This window comes from Labrus bergylta, chromosome 21 (assembly GCF_963930695.1).
Source record: "Labrus bergylta chromosome 21, fLabBer1.1, whole genome shotgun sequence".
Classification (NCBI taxonomy): domain Eukaryota; kingdom Metazoa; phylum Chordata; class Actinopteri; order Labriformes; family Labridae; genus Labrus; species Labrus bergylta.
The window spans coordinates 9,997,753-10,015,304 of record NC_089215.1 but is presented as its reverse complement, the minus strand read 5'-3'; the positions used below and the strand labels follow the sequence as shown (position 1 = coordinate 10,015,304).

The 17,552-nt window shown below is 37.8% G+C and overlaps 1 protein-coding gene across 1 annotated transcript in view; it reads right to left on the bottom strand.

Annotated features, from left to right (window-relative positions):
• The window catches only part of LOC110002631 (zinc finger protein 385C), a 69,185-nt gene extending 52,258 nt beyond the window's left edge, over window positions 1-16,927 (bottom strand). Inside the window, exon 1 of the mRNA XM_065949897.1 lies at window positions 16,797-16,927. Within this exon, the coding sequence (XP_065805969.1) occupies window positions 16,797-16,839 (43 nt within the window). The 5' untranslated portion in view covers window positions 16,840-16,927. The remainder of the gene's footprint in view (window positions 1-16,796) is intronic.
• Between the last annotated feature and the right edge of the window lie 625 nt (window positions 16,928-17,552).

The following is a 17,552-nucleotide window of genomic DNA, read 5'->3' as shown; positions in this document are numbered from 1 at the left end:
CAAAATGAGTGCACTTCTGAGTTAATGTATGTAAAAAAAAACATAAATAGCTAAACCCTCCATCGCAGTCAACAAAACCAATTTACAGTCTTACTGAATCACTATCAGTTTCTATCCTGCATGACTATGAGGCTACATATCCAAGGAACTAAGGCCGACACCAACCATCTCTTAAACATCTAAAAAAGAAGAATCCGGATAAAGGTGAAAGTCTTTCTAACTACTAACAAAGCCACACACATCTAGCAGGTCAACAGTGAGGAATAGGGATTATTTTAAAGAAGTCTATACCCTGGTGACACGTCAGTAACCATCCCCATATCAAATCATTATATCAACACAAGTCATGTTTTTTTTTTTTTTGCTTTTGTAGCTTTTACTCAAACTAGTGGCTTCAGTGATTATATATATATATGACATACAGCAGCGGATGTAAAGAAGGTGATGATTTGGGAACTCAATTCAATCTGATAGAAAAAAATTAAATAAATAAACCAACTGAATATTTGAAAAAGTTATGCAGCTATCCTTACCACAAAAAGTATAGAATAAATATGGTGTTGGTTATGAAAGATCCATGTCAATGTTTTTCCTTAAATCTCAAATATGATGCAACCAAACACATTTTAGTGCACCGCATGTGACGCTGACTCACACCAAACTGAGATTAGTTTGCAAATAAATAAATATTCAAACAACCTGGAGGCCCAGTAAACAACAAATCATTTTAAAATGCACAACAATGTACACACACACTCTCCTCTGGGATTGTTTGGCCTTGTTCCTGGTTTGGCATCCTTCTTATACACACCTCAAAGCTATCAGCAGTTAACTGACACACACACACACACACACACACACACACACACACACACACACCACTCTGCAGTAAGAGATTAGGTCCAATGTTAAACAAAGAGGGAGAGCAGGTTGACATGCCAGCTCTTTAATTAGACCACTGCTATCTGAGGACTGAAACACACACACACACACACACACACACACACACACACACACACACACACACACACACACACACACACACACACACACACACACACACACACACACACACACACACACACACACACACACACACACACACACACACACACACACACACAGTAAAGCATTCAGATGAGCTACACAATGTCTCAAGAAAAATGAACAAATAAAACTGATAGAAAAATGAATACACACGCACACACATAAACCTGCTCTGTGTGTGAGTGTGTATGTTCCAGTTTGTCTTTCTGTCTTGTGTTGTCGCAGTATGACTGTGCAACAGCCAGATAAGAGATGTAGCAGCCAATCAGCTGTCACCTCCTCTGATATTCAGGAGGCTCCACAGGAGCAGACAGCTCTACCTCTTTTTACTGGACTAAATTTGTCCACACAGGCTACTAAACAAATCAAACACTCCCACTAAACATGTATATGAATGTGGTTATGTACTCCCTGATGATGATATGCCAATAGAACAAAAAATAGCACAACACTGATGATGGGGGCGGGGGAGTTATCCCCTAGCTCCTTTGGAGGAATGCAAGGGGTTGAGATCATTTGAAAAAAAGGTAATTTAACAAGCATCAGTCATCCAAGTTGAGGTTCATGTAAAATCTGTATTATTCATAAAAACCTTAGTTCCAAATTTCCCAAAGGCTTTGTGTTTTTCTGCATGCAACAATTAGCCAACAGTTTTGGGTGCTGCATTGTTACTCTTCATTCTAATTAAGTAGGGGGCTGAACTAAAGCCTCAGCAGGGGTAGTGGAGTTTGTGAAGGCCAACTGAATACATAAAAAAAGTAATTCTAAAAATGAAAACAATGCAATTCCTTATTAAATGTTACATTTAATAAATTACAAAACATGATGTAAATAACTGTTGAAATATTGCCTCTGTTTACCGAATGTTAATGGTAACTGCTTTGGAGGCACTGAGAAGCACTCAAAGGCCACGTCATGATCTATGTATCGGAGCAACACAGGTGTCAATTCATGATAAATCCCTGACACTGCACTAACTCTCCCTCCAGCACAAAACTCGACACATTAATTTAAAGCTAGCTGATGTTTTCCACTGTCAGGAATGAAAAAATGTTATCTCCTTCCTCCAGATGGAGTCTTTTCTAATAAAGTGTCTTCCAGCATATGGCCAGGCCAACAGAATGTACTGGATTGTGCAGACAGAAAGAAAACATAAGCTACAAACGGCAGAATTTGCACATTTTATAATGGTGTTTTTGTTTTTTAAGGACAAATGTTAATGCATGTTTTGGCTCAGCGAACCATCAAGTAATAGCTTTTTGGTTCACAACCTAACAGACTTTGGCTCTTATTCCCCTTTTTCTGAAAATCTTAACTTGCAATTTCCAGAATATCTTCACAATAAACATCATATCTGTTTATGTTGTTGTTGTTTAATGTAGTTGAACTGTAAGCCGTTGTATGGGGACAATTCTGCACTATGACCAGCAGTAAATCAACAGGTTACACATATTTATAGCATGTAGAAATAAATGAAATAGAACAAATGTTGAAAACCTGGGATGTCTTGTATGGACAAAAAATATATATACAAAACTATAAGTTACTTTAAAAATGAAGTCAGAGACAAACATTGTGTCCTTTACATTATACAGTATTTCTTTGCCGTCAATATATCACATCAGTTATGTAGAAACACTGATATGAGCATGTACTGAAAAGATAGATTAATTCTTCCTCCACTACATGTATTGTTTCACTGCAGGCTAAAATAACAAGACTGTGCCATGTTTTTAACTGAAGTCACAGGACATATAGAATATAATGTAAGGGAGGACATATCGGTGTGGCTAAAACCTTTGATGAGAGTCTAGCTGGTAAGATGAGCAAAGGACATCAGATCATGCTGAGGACAAACAAGATGCACGAGGAAAGGAGGAGAGGATGTTTCAAAAACAATGTTGAATAGAGGCTTGAAAGATTGTGCTCTTAATATAGAAAAATTAGGCAATAATTGAGACATGCAGGCTAAAAAAAAAATGACGATTGGAAAAATAAATCCAGCCATGACAGGCATGAGAGGGACACTTAGGAGAACTATTGTAAGGACAGCTTTATATTTTTTTTTTTTATCTGGAGGGAGGGGACTGAACTCCAACCAAGGGCAACAGCAAATGTGGGCATCTGTCATCGGCCATCTGGGAGAGGCCTGGGGCCGCTGTGGGGACCAAAGCAAATGTGACCTATGCATGAGTGAAAGTAAACTACTGGAACATTAACTATGCTTTTCTCACATGCAAATAGCAGGAAAAAAAACAACCCAAAATCAGATAAGAGTGAGGTACCTTGGATGTCAAATTTTTAAATTGCTGAAAGGCGGGTTAGTTCAGCGCCACACTCAGCTCCACTATAAGCCTCAGTAAGTTTTATGTTCATCGTTACAGTTAAGGTATAAAAACCAAGTGCAACAGCGTTTCAGACGGCAGCCGTGCAGGTTGTATAATCATTTTATCATCTATAGTTAAAAAGTGTTTGAGCCAAAGTCAATCACTAAAGCAGAGACTGAAAGAACAGCCTGTAGACGGAAGTCATGCTGCCCTCCTGTCATGTTTCTCTGCTCCAACCACAAGGCAACTATAAGGAAAAGAGTTGTTGCTTAAATGGTTATTCAACTGTCATAAATACAGTGTGATCATGGAATCAGTAAGCTCTTCTTGGACTAAAGACTGAAAACAGAAGGAGGCAGCTAGCACTGTTTAGTCCTTTTTCAACTTTACCTTTAAAGGCACAACGATCTCAAGTTTATGGTCTTTTACTAGCTTTTAAAAAACATACTTGACTGCATCTTAATAGGTTCGTATAATGCTAGAAAACACCTCTACTGCCTTTTGCAAATGGGCTATTTCAAAAACATTTTACAATGAAGTTCAGGAAGGTACCAGACTGACGAGTCAAGAAGGGAGAGGAAGTGATGCCATCTGACAAAAGTTCACAGCCAAAATGAGCAGAAATGTCAGGTATAGCCTACAAGCCAAAGTAATGTGTTGCTGAATAAATCACCTTTTCATTGACTTGTCTAATCATCTCCTGGGACTGTCACTTTTCCATCCTCAAAACAGATACATGCAAGTATTTGCTTTAATTGAATGTATATGGCTGGTTTCAGAGATCTTTCAGTATGCTGAAAAGCCTGAAAACATAAAGAAGTGCTGATTACAATGAAATGGATTATTTATGACAACTATGATGTTCTGTGGGCTGTTGGAGGGAATCAACCTGAATGCAGCTGTAATCTTCCTTCCTCTGTCTTCCTTCTAGGCTCAGCACAAGACTTAACCTACATTCTTACAACAAAGGGGATTTATCGTAAGTATTGCCATTGCCAGCTTTCACAAAAATTGCAAAATAGTATCATACAGTATATGTTTGTTGAAAATCAAGGTAGGTTTCCCATGCAATCCCTCTCCCTGACTACTAAGTAAATGAACGCACTCAGACTGGCTGTTTGAATTTAAAGCCTGTGAAGAATCTTTTCCTTACAGTCATGTAAGGAGACATCAGTGTGATATATTCTTCATTAAATTAAGCTGACCAATTATTAAATTAATTTTTTGAGATTTTTTATGAAAATCTGTAATGTTGTCTAACTATCACTATATTTACCTTGTACATTCAGGCATGGGTTGCAGAGTCTGATAGAGTCAGACACTAATTCCCTCTGTTTTGCCTCATTTTGAATAGTTATGGAGTTTATTCAATGCCTGACAGGTAAGGCGAGTTCAGTTAATTTTCTTGTAAATTATGGAAAAAGCTGTTATAGTTTTTGTTTACTGCAGAAAATAAATAAAGTCTGACATTATTTGTGTGATGTATCGCTGTACTTTAAGCGGAGTAAACACTACAAGATCATCTGGCTGATTTTGGGCCCGAAACGTGTTTCATAGTTACGATCAGAAATCCTGTTGTGTGGGTATAACACGCAGGACAGCAGAGCAAGCACTCTGTTGATTGTCTCATGGAACAGAACAATAGCCAATCGTGAAGCAGGAAGCAACAACAAAACATTCATAGCGATAACATCAGACATAGCATAAACTTAGATGGAGGTTTTTTTCTCTGTGAATTTTCAGTAAGTAGTAAGAACTAAGTAGTTCTGGTGACATATGAGGAGACAGTGGCAGTATTACACCCTGATAGTTGTCTTCACCTTCTCCATCTGCAGTCTTAAATTCACTTGCACCAGCATGCTCACTATTAATGTAAAGGATATTAGAGGAATTGCAGGTGAGAACATATTTCTCCTGGCTCAGAAACATATGTGTGTGATCACATGTCTACCTTTACAGAGAATATGACGGAGGGTTAATCTACTAACTGTCTGTTTGCCCTTCAGGTTTTCGTGACCTAACAGAGGTCAGATCATATGATACTGATAAAAGAGGCTGAAACACTAATCACATCTTCATCACATCACGTAGACATGAACCCTATCTCAGTCTGTCGCTATATATACAGTAAGATATTTTTTTTTAGCTCTGGCATGAAGTGACACTCTCGCTATTTGTCAAACTTCAGCAAAATGCAAATATGTTTATGCTAGCTGATGGCGTGCCAAGTAGAGAGTCCTTCAATGTGGAGGGCAAACGTATGCTTTCCATATGGAGTAAAAGCAGAATGTGGGAGGAGAAAACATGGAGGCGAGGATGACTAATGACGATGACTGAGAGATGTGTTTCCGTGTCATTTGTCTAGTCTGTGTCTCCTTAGAGGATAAATATACTTTGTACAGAGGAAGCCCGGTATATCTTTATATAGACAGCATTGAGTACGCAATAGGAGAAACTTGCCAAATGCCTGGTCTTCATAATAGGTGCTACATTATTTTTCCTCTGGGGAAGCAGAAATAAATTGATATACAGTATATAAAAAGCTATTACATAACTGTTACATTAGGTTGCACAGTTTTTCAGACACCACAGCCATCTTATTAACTTGAAGTGTCCCTAAATGATACTTAAGACCCAGGCATAAACCGGTTAAAATAAAGACGATCAAATGCCAATCAGTTTTTTTTGTTGTATGCTTGGACTCAAAATTAGAAAACTTTATTCATCCCAGAGGGCAATTCAGTTCCACAGTCCACCCAGACCATGCAATTACAAACGAACAACAGATGGAGTAAGTCAGAGACAACAAACCAGTCAGTGCTGCTGTGCTTTGTCAAACTGCATATTCATTTCTTAAAAATAACCAGGTTCAACACTACAGTATTAAAATGTAATGAAAATAATAGTTTGAATTGTAGAACTATATAACTGCCTCCCTAAAAGTCATTATTTCTAATCATCAGTGGAAAAGACTTAAAGTCCACTTGAATTTTGTCAGTCTATGATATGTTTTTATTTAGTTTAGTAATGTCATGAAGTGAACTTTACAAAACAGTCTAAAAAGAACCCTTAGATTCAATTAATTATCCAAAGAAAACTCTCCTTTTCAAAAACATAAATTAAGTGATTAAATCGGCTAATAAACACTTGAGGTAAAAAACAAAAAAAGGTGTTTCTTTAAGACTCTCATCCTGGGCTAGGGGGACTACAAGTTGAGCTGCAATACGATGCATTTTAGAACAATAAAATACTTAAATTCTTAATCTATTAAGTGACCTGAAACTCAAAATATTAAGGTGGAAATGTTTTCATCTCAAGTGAATCGCTGGTGCTGGCAGAAAGTGATAAAATCCTGCGAATGATTTGCTAACCTACCATGTTTAATATTGTTAGCAAATAGACTTCTTGTTGGCTGTATCACTAACTGACTTTCATTTTTTAAGTAACTTGATAATAACACAATGTTGGCTGCTTGAAATAATTATTATTTTATCTTTAGTTCAGACACCAGTTTGATGCATATCAGGTGTAGTTTTGAAAAAGGACATCTAATCTTTGTATTAAACAGTTAATGATATTCTACAGGTGTTTTTAAGGTTTATTTTGGGGGTTTTGGGGCCTTTTTTTGGAGATAGGACACTTGATAGACTCAGAAATCAGGAGAGAGAGAGCGAGAGATTGAGGGGAATGACATGCAGGAAAAGAGCCACAGGTTGGATTTGATCCGGGGCCCTCCTTGTGGAGGACTAGAGTCCCTGTACATGGGCCGCGCGCACAAACCACTACGCTACAGGTGTTTTTAACTACATTGTAGACATATGCAACTGGTAAGTAAATATAAGCATTTGCAGATTATTAAAACACAATTTAAATGTGTAAACATTTATAGTAATACTGCTTGCAATGTTTAATGTTGTTTATACAAAAAAATATCCATTTGTTATTTTGTTAATTATAAACTACCTTCATTAGGAATCATCCATCGAGACTGCAGATTAAAGTTATCTTTACTTTAATGAGAATTACCGAGGTGTATAATCTTATTGTAAATATTCAACAAGGTTTTTTTTCGGAGACAATCGTCCCATCATGTACAGATGACTTTAGATAAGATCACGCTTTCTTGCTCTCATTCTCCGCATCATCCATCCTGTGATTTCTCATCTGTGCTGTCTCGTATTGGAAACCTGACACGCTAAATTGAATCGACTTTTAATTAGGTGTACTCCCAAGGTAAAACAGGTTTAATTGCCTGAATTATCTCACTGATTCCTGGAGGTGGTAGAGCAGAGAGAGGCATCTGGATAGTTTTTTTTTTTTGTATAAACAACCAGTGCTACTGTCAGTGAGGCAAGTTTAAATCAAACTCCTATAATTAAACTGATAATTAAACCTCTTGATAGCATCACCAAAACACTGTGGAAGGATAATTCAAGTGGGATCAGGCTTTAGCTTGCTTTAATTATGTATTCTCCACACATACTATATTTACATTTATTCATTTGGTTTGAACCATAAATCAACAATGAATATTGTTAACATTTTCACCTTGTCTCAGTTTTGAAGAACCCACTCATTCAGTGTGATAGAGAGCTGTGACTGTACTGACAGTATGACAATAGAAAGGGTTTTACTAGATGTGTGAAAAGGATTACTAAATCTATCTTCCACCTGATTAATGCTGATTTATAAAGGGGATCATGTTGTTACAACAATGCATTTTATTAAAATTTGTAAACAATGTGTAAACAATTTGCCAATGTGTTAGTACAGGCAGGTACTATTTAGAGAATTATCACAAGATGAGTCAGGTCAGCTCTACTGAGCTTCATGGTAAGTTTTCACCTCATTTTTTGTCTGTCTGGTCCTCAACATCACTCTTTGCTTCAATCACGTCACACTAAGAGTACTTTTGATAAAAGACATTCAACTGCTGTTAACCGACAAGATCTATAAACTACTTTTGTTGTACCTGAGATAAGTTGGTTATAAGACAAATTTTGGAAAGGTTAGGAGCACAAAGAGCACTTGTTATTATTTCAAAGTCCAGAGCAAAACTGGGTTAATTCATTAAATTTTATGCCTCGTGTCTGATAATTAAAGAGCATCAAAATGATAGGATGAAAATTGCTCAAACAAAGCCTCTCACTTGACTTATCAATCAATCAATCAATCACTCAATCATTATTTGTATAGCGCCAATTCATAACAAGTGTTATCTCGAGACGTTTAACTTAATGAACTTACGTGTAATACTTTAACACACATACACCAAAAGCAATAAAGACCATTGGAGAGGGATATTAATTTGCTTTCTGTGAGGGCTTTTATAGATATGCCGATATCGCAGATCAACTTGAGGAATGCGTACAGTTTACATCCACCACATTAACTTAGAAGTGTGTTATGCAGTGTTGGACTTGCACAGGTCTGTTCCTGATCCTGACTGGGTGTCAAAACTTGCTAACTCTCTGCTTACTTAATGATGACCTTATGTGTACCTCAAATAAATCAGTAAAAATCTTCCCGTTCAAATGCAATTCAAAAGGCCAATCTTTATTTTGACTGGCTAGACAGATCTGATAATCATACAATCTGGCTTTGACCGTTAAATAGCTGTTGAAGTTTTTTTCCACTGCTAAAAGCTGCTGCCATACATTTTTATAGGCAGCAAAATAAACACAAAACATTTCCTTTACTAAACAAGAGCAAACAAATTATTAAATCCTAATCAGGACTTGTTACCCAACAGAATCTGTATATAACAGCATCACAAAGTCATTTCAGCCAGATGACCAATGAACCTGACTTTTTAGAGGTCATAACAGACCAGAGGCTTCTCCATCAGCGCGCTGTGATTCAGTCATGACAGACACAGACGGCAGCACACGAGCAGCTGAGCCATCGTGCTGTAATGACTCCTCCAATTAACAACCATTTAATTTAACCCGCTTCACTGCCCCTTTGTGTTCAGCAGTAATAGCCATTAGAGAGAATATAATGCACCGTTTAATGAGCGAACAAAGAGCAAAATTATTTCAGAATAAGAAGCTGCTTGAAGAATCAGGTGCAAACTGAGGAGAACCCAAAATGGCCATTATTATGCTTTTCTCAGTAAGCTAGTGTGTGACATGCAGGTTTATTGTTGGGCTTCCTCTTATGACTGTTCTGCTTAAACCACTCTGCAGGAAATTATAGCCTAAGAGCCTAAGGCAGTTATATGCATTCCTACAAGAAAGACAAACAGCAGATACAAAAAAAAAAACAGCATTATGGCACCTTAAATAAATGATTAGCTTTGGTAGAGGATGCTTAATTATTTTTGCTATTATCTTGTGTGCACCAGCCACAGACAAACCTTAGTGGACTGCAATGCAAAACTTCAGCAACAGCAACTAAAAGGCACTGACAAACACTTGGTGGTGGACTTTTCAGATAAGGAAAACACTAGGTCTAGTCAGGGGATGAAAACAATCTCTCAAATCTCTTTCATTAGAAAGGACCGTCACTAAAACGGCACTATGTTAGCTACAAAGACAGTAACCTCACAGCTTAGTTTACAACCAGTTAATGTGTCTTTGTGTAGTGGACAATGATTCAGCATTGTCTTCATTGTCAGCAATTATTTTTATTTTTCTTTATTCAAGAACCAAGACACTAAGAATCAGAATTACAGCGAACAATGCGATTCCAAAAACACCCGCAACTAAAAAGTTAAAATGTAGTTTTTTTGACAGTAACATACACCATGGCTTTTGAATAAAGTCAAAATCATGCTTTCAAATGAAATTTGGCAAAGTAATGTAAATGTATACTCTTTGTGGAATCCTGTTCATTGCATCAGACATTTTCTCTGTTGCCATGTCAAAATGATGCATCCTCACGACTGCACATTCAGGTATGTTTCTACACATGTGACACACGTGCAAAAATGGGCGTGTACACCTCTTAACACCACACTCACACACACACAATCATATTCACACTGCTGCCTGCTGAGTTGGATCTCTACCTGCACTACAGCCGCAGGAGGTTGGAGCGGGAATGAAAATTCTGCTTCCCACACGGCCCTCGAGGTGTGTGTTCATGCCCTGATTCATATGACGAGGGTTTATTATCATCAGGGCTGCTGTGTGACATACATGTGAGGCGTTTTTGCAGACAGATTGGTTAAAAGACAATATCAAAAATACAATATTTCTGTGTTTGTTTGCTCAAGTGGAAAGCTTTCTGTGAAAATACTCTGACAGTGGCATCTCTTTACTTTATCACGTTAATGATGATAAAGTCACCAAAGAAAAGGAGAAGTGATGTCTCACAGTACTTTGACCAAAAAGAAGACGATAACATCACATTCAATGCAAGACATATGCTGTTCAATTTGCATAGCATAGAAATACTAGTTCGATGCATAACCACATGTGCATTAAGCACAAGGAGAAACCAGCAGAGACAGGCAACAGGAAGCATCACATCTTTGTTATAGCCCTGTTAGCACACATTGCTGTGATAACAACAGAGTGGAGAAGATTAGCCTACTAATACCAATAATAGAGACTGATGATATGCTCCCATTAATTTGTTTAAAGCGAAATGGCATTTGTTGAGCTGGAGTACAAGCCACCATCATGGCGGACAACAGCTTACAAGGGTGGAATAGATGTATGAGAAAAGAGCAGCAGAATAGAGTGCTCATTTGCAATAACAAAGTGGCTGTTAGTACAGACTTGTTGACAACTCTCGCTCCACGTTGTCACATGTTACTGTAAGCTATTTGGACGTATGTAAAACCAAAAGTCCAAATGGTTTTTTTTTCTGTTCAGTGACAGCGGTGGCCAAAAATAATTATGGACCATCTCGTTCACAGAGCTGGTGTTTTCTCTATATTTATAAAGATTAGCTGAATTAATAACCCCCCGGTTAAATTACCATCTTTTGTCATTTCATTCAGAACATGGATTTGAAGTGCCCTTGTATCTGATGCATTTTTTTAATGGCAAAAAATATATACAATGGAGTATAGTTCATGTATTAAATAATTTAAAGGTCCCCCCCATCCTTATTTCAGATTACTTCTAATGAACGCAATCGGCCAAATATGTTTACCCAGTGTATTTTTTTCCTGCCAGCCCCTGAGTAAAACGTCTGCTTGAAGTCGGGGTGAGCTGACGTGAACACAATTGTCTGGAACATTCACTGCAAGGGAGTGGGTGAGGCCATGACATTGTTCACATTTTGACGAGTTTCTCTGCTCCATCCTCTTTACTGCTCGTTTCAGTTGCTAGTATTTTGATTCCTACTATTGCTAACTAAAAGTCAGGAGTTCATGAGTGGTAAAAGGGCTGAAAGCACGTTTGTTTTTCCTAATAGGAACTGATCATAAAACGATAAGAGACTACAGTTTATGAGCTCTTATAACTGCTTTCAAGTATAAAGAAACATTTAATTTATAGACTGTCTTTCTATTTATCACAGCCCAGTATTGACCTGCTTGGGTTGTCATTACATGTCTCATATCGATCTTTTGTTGAAATTTTCACAGCTTTGCCGTACCTTGAAGGTGGGTTTTTGCACTCTGGGCTCTGGTTGACGGACCTTAGAATGAGGAGGGAGTTCAGCAGAGAGTCGGGGAGGTGGCTTTGTCATCAGTCTTTGCTACTAAGCATGCCAAATAAAGGTAACAGTTATCAGTCCAGAGACAGGTTTAAGCTTCTGCTGTGTGAAGGAGAGAGTCGTCTGACTGGTAATGACACAGCCTCAGAGCCATTACAGCTTTGATGGGAGACTTAAGCAGAAATCCATTTTAGAGTGTCGGAGGTGAAGCTGACAGGGAGGGGGGAGGTTAGGGGGAGGAATCTGGTGTGTGTCTGTTGTGATAAGGTGTTTAATGCACATTTGCTGGTGCCGGCTTCCTGCGAGCGCGACCATGGCTGGTGAATTTACCGACAGTCCATTAAAATCATTTTTGATGCTCGATACTATTGTTTTTCTCCTTGTTTACAAGCTTAGTCAGACAGAAGCAAGACGGATGTGTTTGGGTTAAAACAAAATGTGTTTTTCTGTATTTCAAATGTGCCAATCAGTCATCTGCAGAGGAAGTGTGTGGCGACAACAAAGGCAGGGGGCTACAACAATACACTCCCGGGCAGAAAATGGCCGCCTGCAGATCTCTGCTGCACGAGAAACCACAGTACTCCGACTGCAAGAGTATTGATCCATTTTTCTATCACCTGTATTTTCTCTCACTCACTGATCCAATGAAATTACAAGGTCTATTTAATAGAGCCAAAACAATAAGCTTTTCAATCGATTAGGAAAAGGATAAAAATGAATCCCAGCCATTTTGGTAATTCATTCAAATTAACATTCTATGGTTCTAGCTTTTCAATAGAGGGTTTCCTTATTTTCTTATATCTTTAGGCTTAAGAACAATATCTCATAATCCTGTGTATTTATTTTAGTACTTTCAGTGGAAACGTATAGGCCTGCACACATTAGCTATGCTCTATCCCAAGACAGTATACCAGGATCTTATTAAAACACAGAAGAAACACAAAACTGACCATTTCTTAAAACTGACAACAAAGATCTGATTAAGATCTAAGATCGGTAACACTGACAATAAAAAGGTCCTCACACACAACAGAACATGTTTTTGCGTTTGTTTGTTCATTCCTTGGTAGACTTTATCAGCAGGAGCCATGAGTCCGTTGACATTGAAGGGCGGGAGCTCAAGCTGCTCCCATCCCAATCTCGTTCCGCATGATTATTCTCAATTTCACAGCTGACGGTTTTTACTGAGACAGACGGCGGCAGCCAAATGGCAAAAAGAAGAAAAACGCTCAGAGGTAAGAAAGAGGGAGAGAGAGAGAGAGAGAGAGACAGAGAGAGACAGAGAGAGAGAGAGAGAGAGAGAGAGAGAGAGAGGAGTGTGGGGGAGAATTTATACGGGCGGTCACTCAGCTTCATCATCGATGTTTGGGATAGAAATAATCTGTGAATATGGACTCGTGCAGGGTGCAGCAAGGTGAGAGGTGCTGGGTGCTGCTAGATCCCAGGTCTGAGGTTTATTTTTTGTTTTGGTACATCATAAAAAAAAATATTATCCAAGGCCTGAGAAAGTTATCAATATCAAATAAAAATGTAAAAAGTCAATAACCAAATTATTGGACCAGTATTTTGTTATTTGAAAAATAATAACAATTAAAGAAACTGTTTGAAAATGTAATTGTATTATCCTTTTCAAAATATGTAAAGATTACTTTTTTTTTTTTACGTCTGCTTTGTTGTGTGTTTGTTTTGCTTTTGATTTAACATGTTTTAATATATTTTAGATCAAATAAAAGGCAAATATATGAAAGGGTATCATCTAAACTAAATTATTGCATTGCAGCAGCATGCCCTGGTCTACAAATAAAATTCTCTAAACATAAGGGAACATAATTAATTGTAAACACCTTAGATCACATATTATTATGATAAACTTAAACTTACAAGTTGAAACTGAATTAAGAAATTTCCTTAACCATCACATACGGACACATTTCATGGTATCTGCTAAAACAAACTTCACATGTTTTTTCTACATTTAGTTTAGACCTAAAAGAACACAATTTCAGGCCATAGGTAATACCTTCAATAATCTTATTTTTCCCCCAACAAACTGTAGAAATCCAGTTTACTTGAACTTATAACTTGTGCTACAACTATTGGTTGATTGAAATATCTCATCAATATGATTATCTTTCTAACTATTTTGGTGCATTTAAATAAACCTGGGAACCTCCACAGAAAAACAAAATTATTCTCAGGTCCAGAGTTATGTAGGACAGGTAATGTTTTATTATTTGTCTTCAGCTCTTGTTCTGCAGTCCTCCCTTTAGTATCCTTTTACTCATATTTGTTCTTTTATGTGCTTTTTAAATCTGTTCAACACTTTTGTCAACTGTGGTTGTTTTAAATCTGTTATATAAATACACTTTGATTTGATTGGATTTTAGAATATTTTTGGTCCACAAAGCACTCAGCAGCCTTCACAACTTTGTACGTGCCAAAAGATGAACTGGAGCTCTAAGGTCATTCCACACTATTGTTTGGATCTATCACTGAAACGCTGTCTTCGCTTCTCTGTGTGTAATATACAACATAAATAGTCAGCTTTACCTTTCTTTAAGAAATTGTTTCTGTTCATCTGAGTCTTCATGCTGCCATGAATGTGATACTGACCCAGCTGTGTAACCACAAAAATGCCCGAAAGAATCACACAAGGTATAAAAAAACACGACCAACTCACAGTGGCTCACACAGGGGGGAGTGTTGGTGAAAATTACAGCATCACCCAGGAGAGAGAGCGATAGGGGGCGAGGGATTTGATGAATCAAGGACCTTTTGTTCACAGAGAAAATGAATGCTTGCATGCAGTTGGAAAGAACATCTCTACATCTCTCGGGCAGTGCGGCGCTGCTTGGCAGGAAAGGGGGGGGGGGGGACATAATTTGGAGCCATTTAGGTTTGAAGCTGACGCAGAGGCGACGGAGGAGAGCAAGGTCATTTAAAGAAGATGCAGAAGATGACGAGGATGTGGTCAGTGTTTGGTGGGGGGCTACTCTGCTTGAATCGAGTAGAAGCTGAGCCTGCCAATGCAACACTTAGAGTAATGACAGTGTGAGACACACGCACACCCATGGAAAGACACAACGGAAATATGACAGGTTAACATGTCTATAGATAAAAGAACATAACTTGATCAATCTACTGACAGAATAAACGCCATGTAATCGCTACAATATTTGAGTATTTTTTTTTAAGTAAAACAATCAATATTCAGTGTTCCCGTCTTCTGAGAAAAAAAATGTTCCTGGATGTCTTAATTAAAGCAAAACAAAAAGGCCTAGAAGTCTTTCAAATGGCTCTCTAAAATGTGACCAACATGCAATTCCAGAGGCTTTTGTAACAATTACATTTTTGTGGCGATGCTAAAGAAGGCAAAATGAATTAATGTGGTCAAAATGGCTCCTAATTTTGTTCTATACTTGTTTATTTCTATACTTGATGATTTATTCTCTATATCTTACACTTTAGGGATCAAACTATTAGTATTGTTTCCAAGAATACGACCATTGATCTCAGAGTTCCCTCTTTTCACCCTGAGAAGATGTCACAATACATTCATGTGGCAGATAGCATCATCCAAGGCTGTTCACATTCTCCTCCAGCACACACTGCAGAGGCCAACTCTACATCACATGTAGCATAAACAACAACATATCCTAATTGAACACAAAACAAACTGCAAAAAATAAATAATCATATAAGATTTGTATTAAGTACAAATATTTTAAAAGGTTAAAAATAGATTCTATGATAGAGGAACCTACACAAAGGCCTGTATGATATAGTGGCAGATAAGCAAAGGGGAGTGCCCAATAATAGGGTGACACCATTGATGTTCCATGAACAGGAGAAGCAGGGCAGGCCAAAGTGTTTGTGTGATAATAACCTACATATAAAATATAATATAACGTGTTGCTTGCGTTAAGAACCCCCCCCACACACACACACACACACAAACACACAAACACACACACACCCGTCATAAATAGCTGTATGTAGCCTAGTCCTTTAATAAAAAAAGATAGTTAAGGGGTCCTTCATGTGCCTTTATAAAAGCCAGGATTACCCTGCCTTAAAAAATAGGATGAAATAGCCTATAAAATAACATTAGGCCTATATAAATTGTATAATCTATCTTTAGCTCTCAAACACCGAATACGAGCACGCAAACAAACACATCTCTGTAGTGTGAAAATGTGTGGTAACTCAAACAGGCAGCCACACACAGAGTTCTCTGGACATTTAAAAAGCCGATGTAGCCTTCACCTGTGAGCAATATTAAACTCGAAGCAGAGAATGTAACATACAATATACATCCTCCTGTTTAAGCTTCCGAAACAGTATTTAACCATCATTTCTCTCTCAAGAAAAATGAATGTAAGACAACAAACATATGCCAACTATTATTGCCCTATAAGACCGAAACATTTATCATCCTCGGACAAAAGGTTAATGCAATAATAACTTGGCTCAACAGTGTACCACATTCAAAGCGAACATTTCTTAAGAAAAGTAGAGACTGCCTCGTCAACACAAGTAGGAAAAGTAAGAAAACACTAGACACACTGACTAGCCTATACCTGCGAGGATAAATAAAGAATAGTCAAGTCATTTGTCGTGCAGTAAGTGAACAAACCTAACCTTTATGTGACAAGCCAAACTACCTGAAGTGTAACCTCGACAAACGTTAACTGCGATTTTAAGTCGATTTATTGATACTCCAATACGTTTCTGAGTAGGAACTTTAAAAACACCGACTGGAAAACCGCTTCGACAGGTAGGAATAAAATAAAAAAAAGCTTCTCCTACCTGTGTGAGACGACTTCAAGGCTGCTCCGTTGTCGCTGTCCATTTCCAGCTGTCACAGATTACAGCGCGAGCTCAGCTGCAATCTCTTTTCAGCACCCGCGAGCGAGTCCAGAAAAGACTCACCACGCGGGTTAATGTGCGCGCACTGAGCGGTTTGTATGGAAAGCAAAGAGTGCCATAATTTTTTGAAACGCCAAATTTGCCATACTCCACGTTATTATTTCATGTGGATTCCGGCAAAAGTTCATTTTAAATGCTTATTTATTCTTTTTTATTTTTTTTAGTTCGTTCTGTTTTTGATTTGAACAAATTAGCTAAACTATGTGGACCGTTGTGACTGTCTCCATTATAAGTCATGAAACTGTGTTCATCTTAAAACTTAAAACTTTTTTAACAAGTTCTGACCATTTAGCCGTCCAATTGAGTGCTGCAGTAATTAGTCCTAAAACCCCAAATTTAATTTGAATTTTAGCACTTCCTGTTCCATCTTCCGGTTCGAGTTCTCAGTTTCATGCCTGAAATAAGGTCAGTGGCAAACACAAGCTTAAGAGATTTTACGTTTTTTTATGACATAAAATACATCTGGAAGTGCCCCATTGTGAAATTTGAAGCTTTTTCACATCTTACAAAAGGTAATTGCTTACAACTGGCTAACTAGGACTAGAGAGCTTGTTGGAAACATTATCCAAAACGTCATCACACCAAACACTGAAACTCGTCTACTGGTTGGAAGCTTAGTGGTGCTGACTTTGAAGT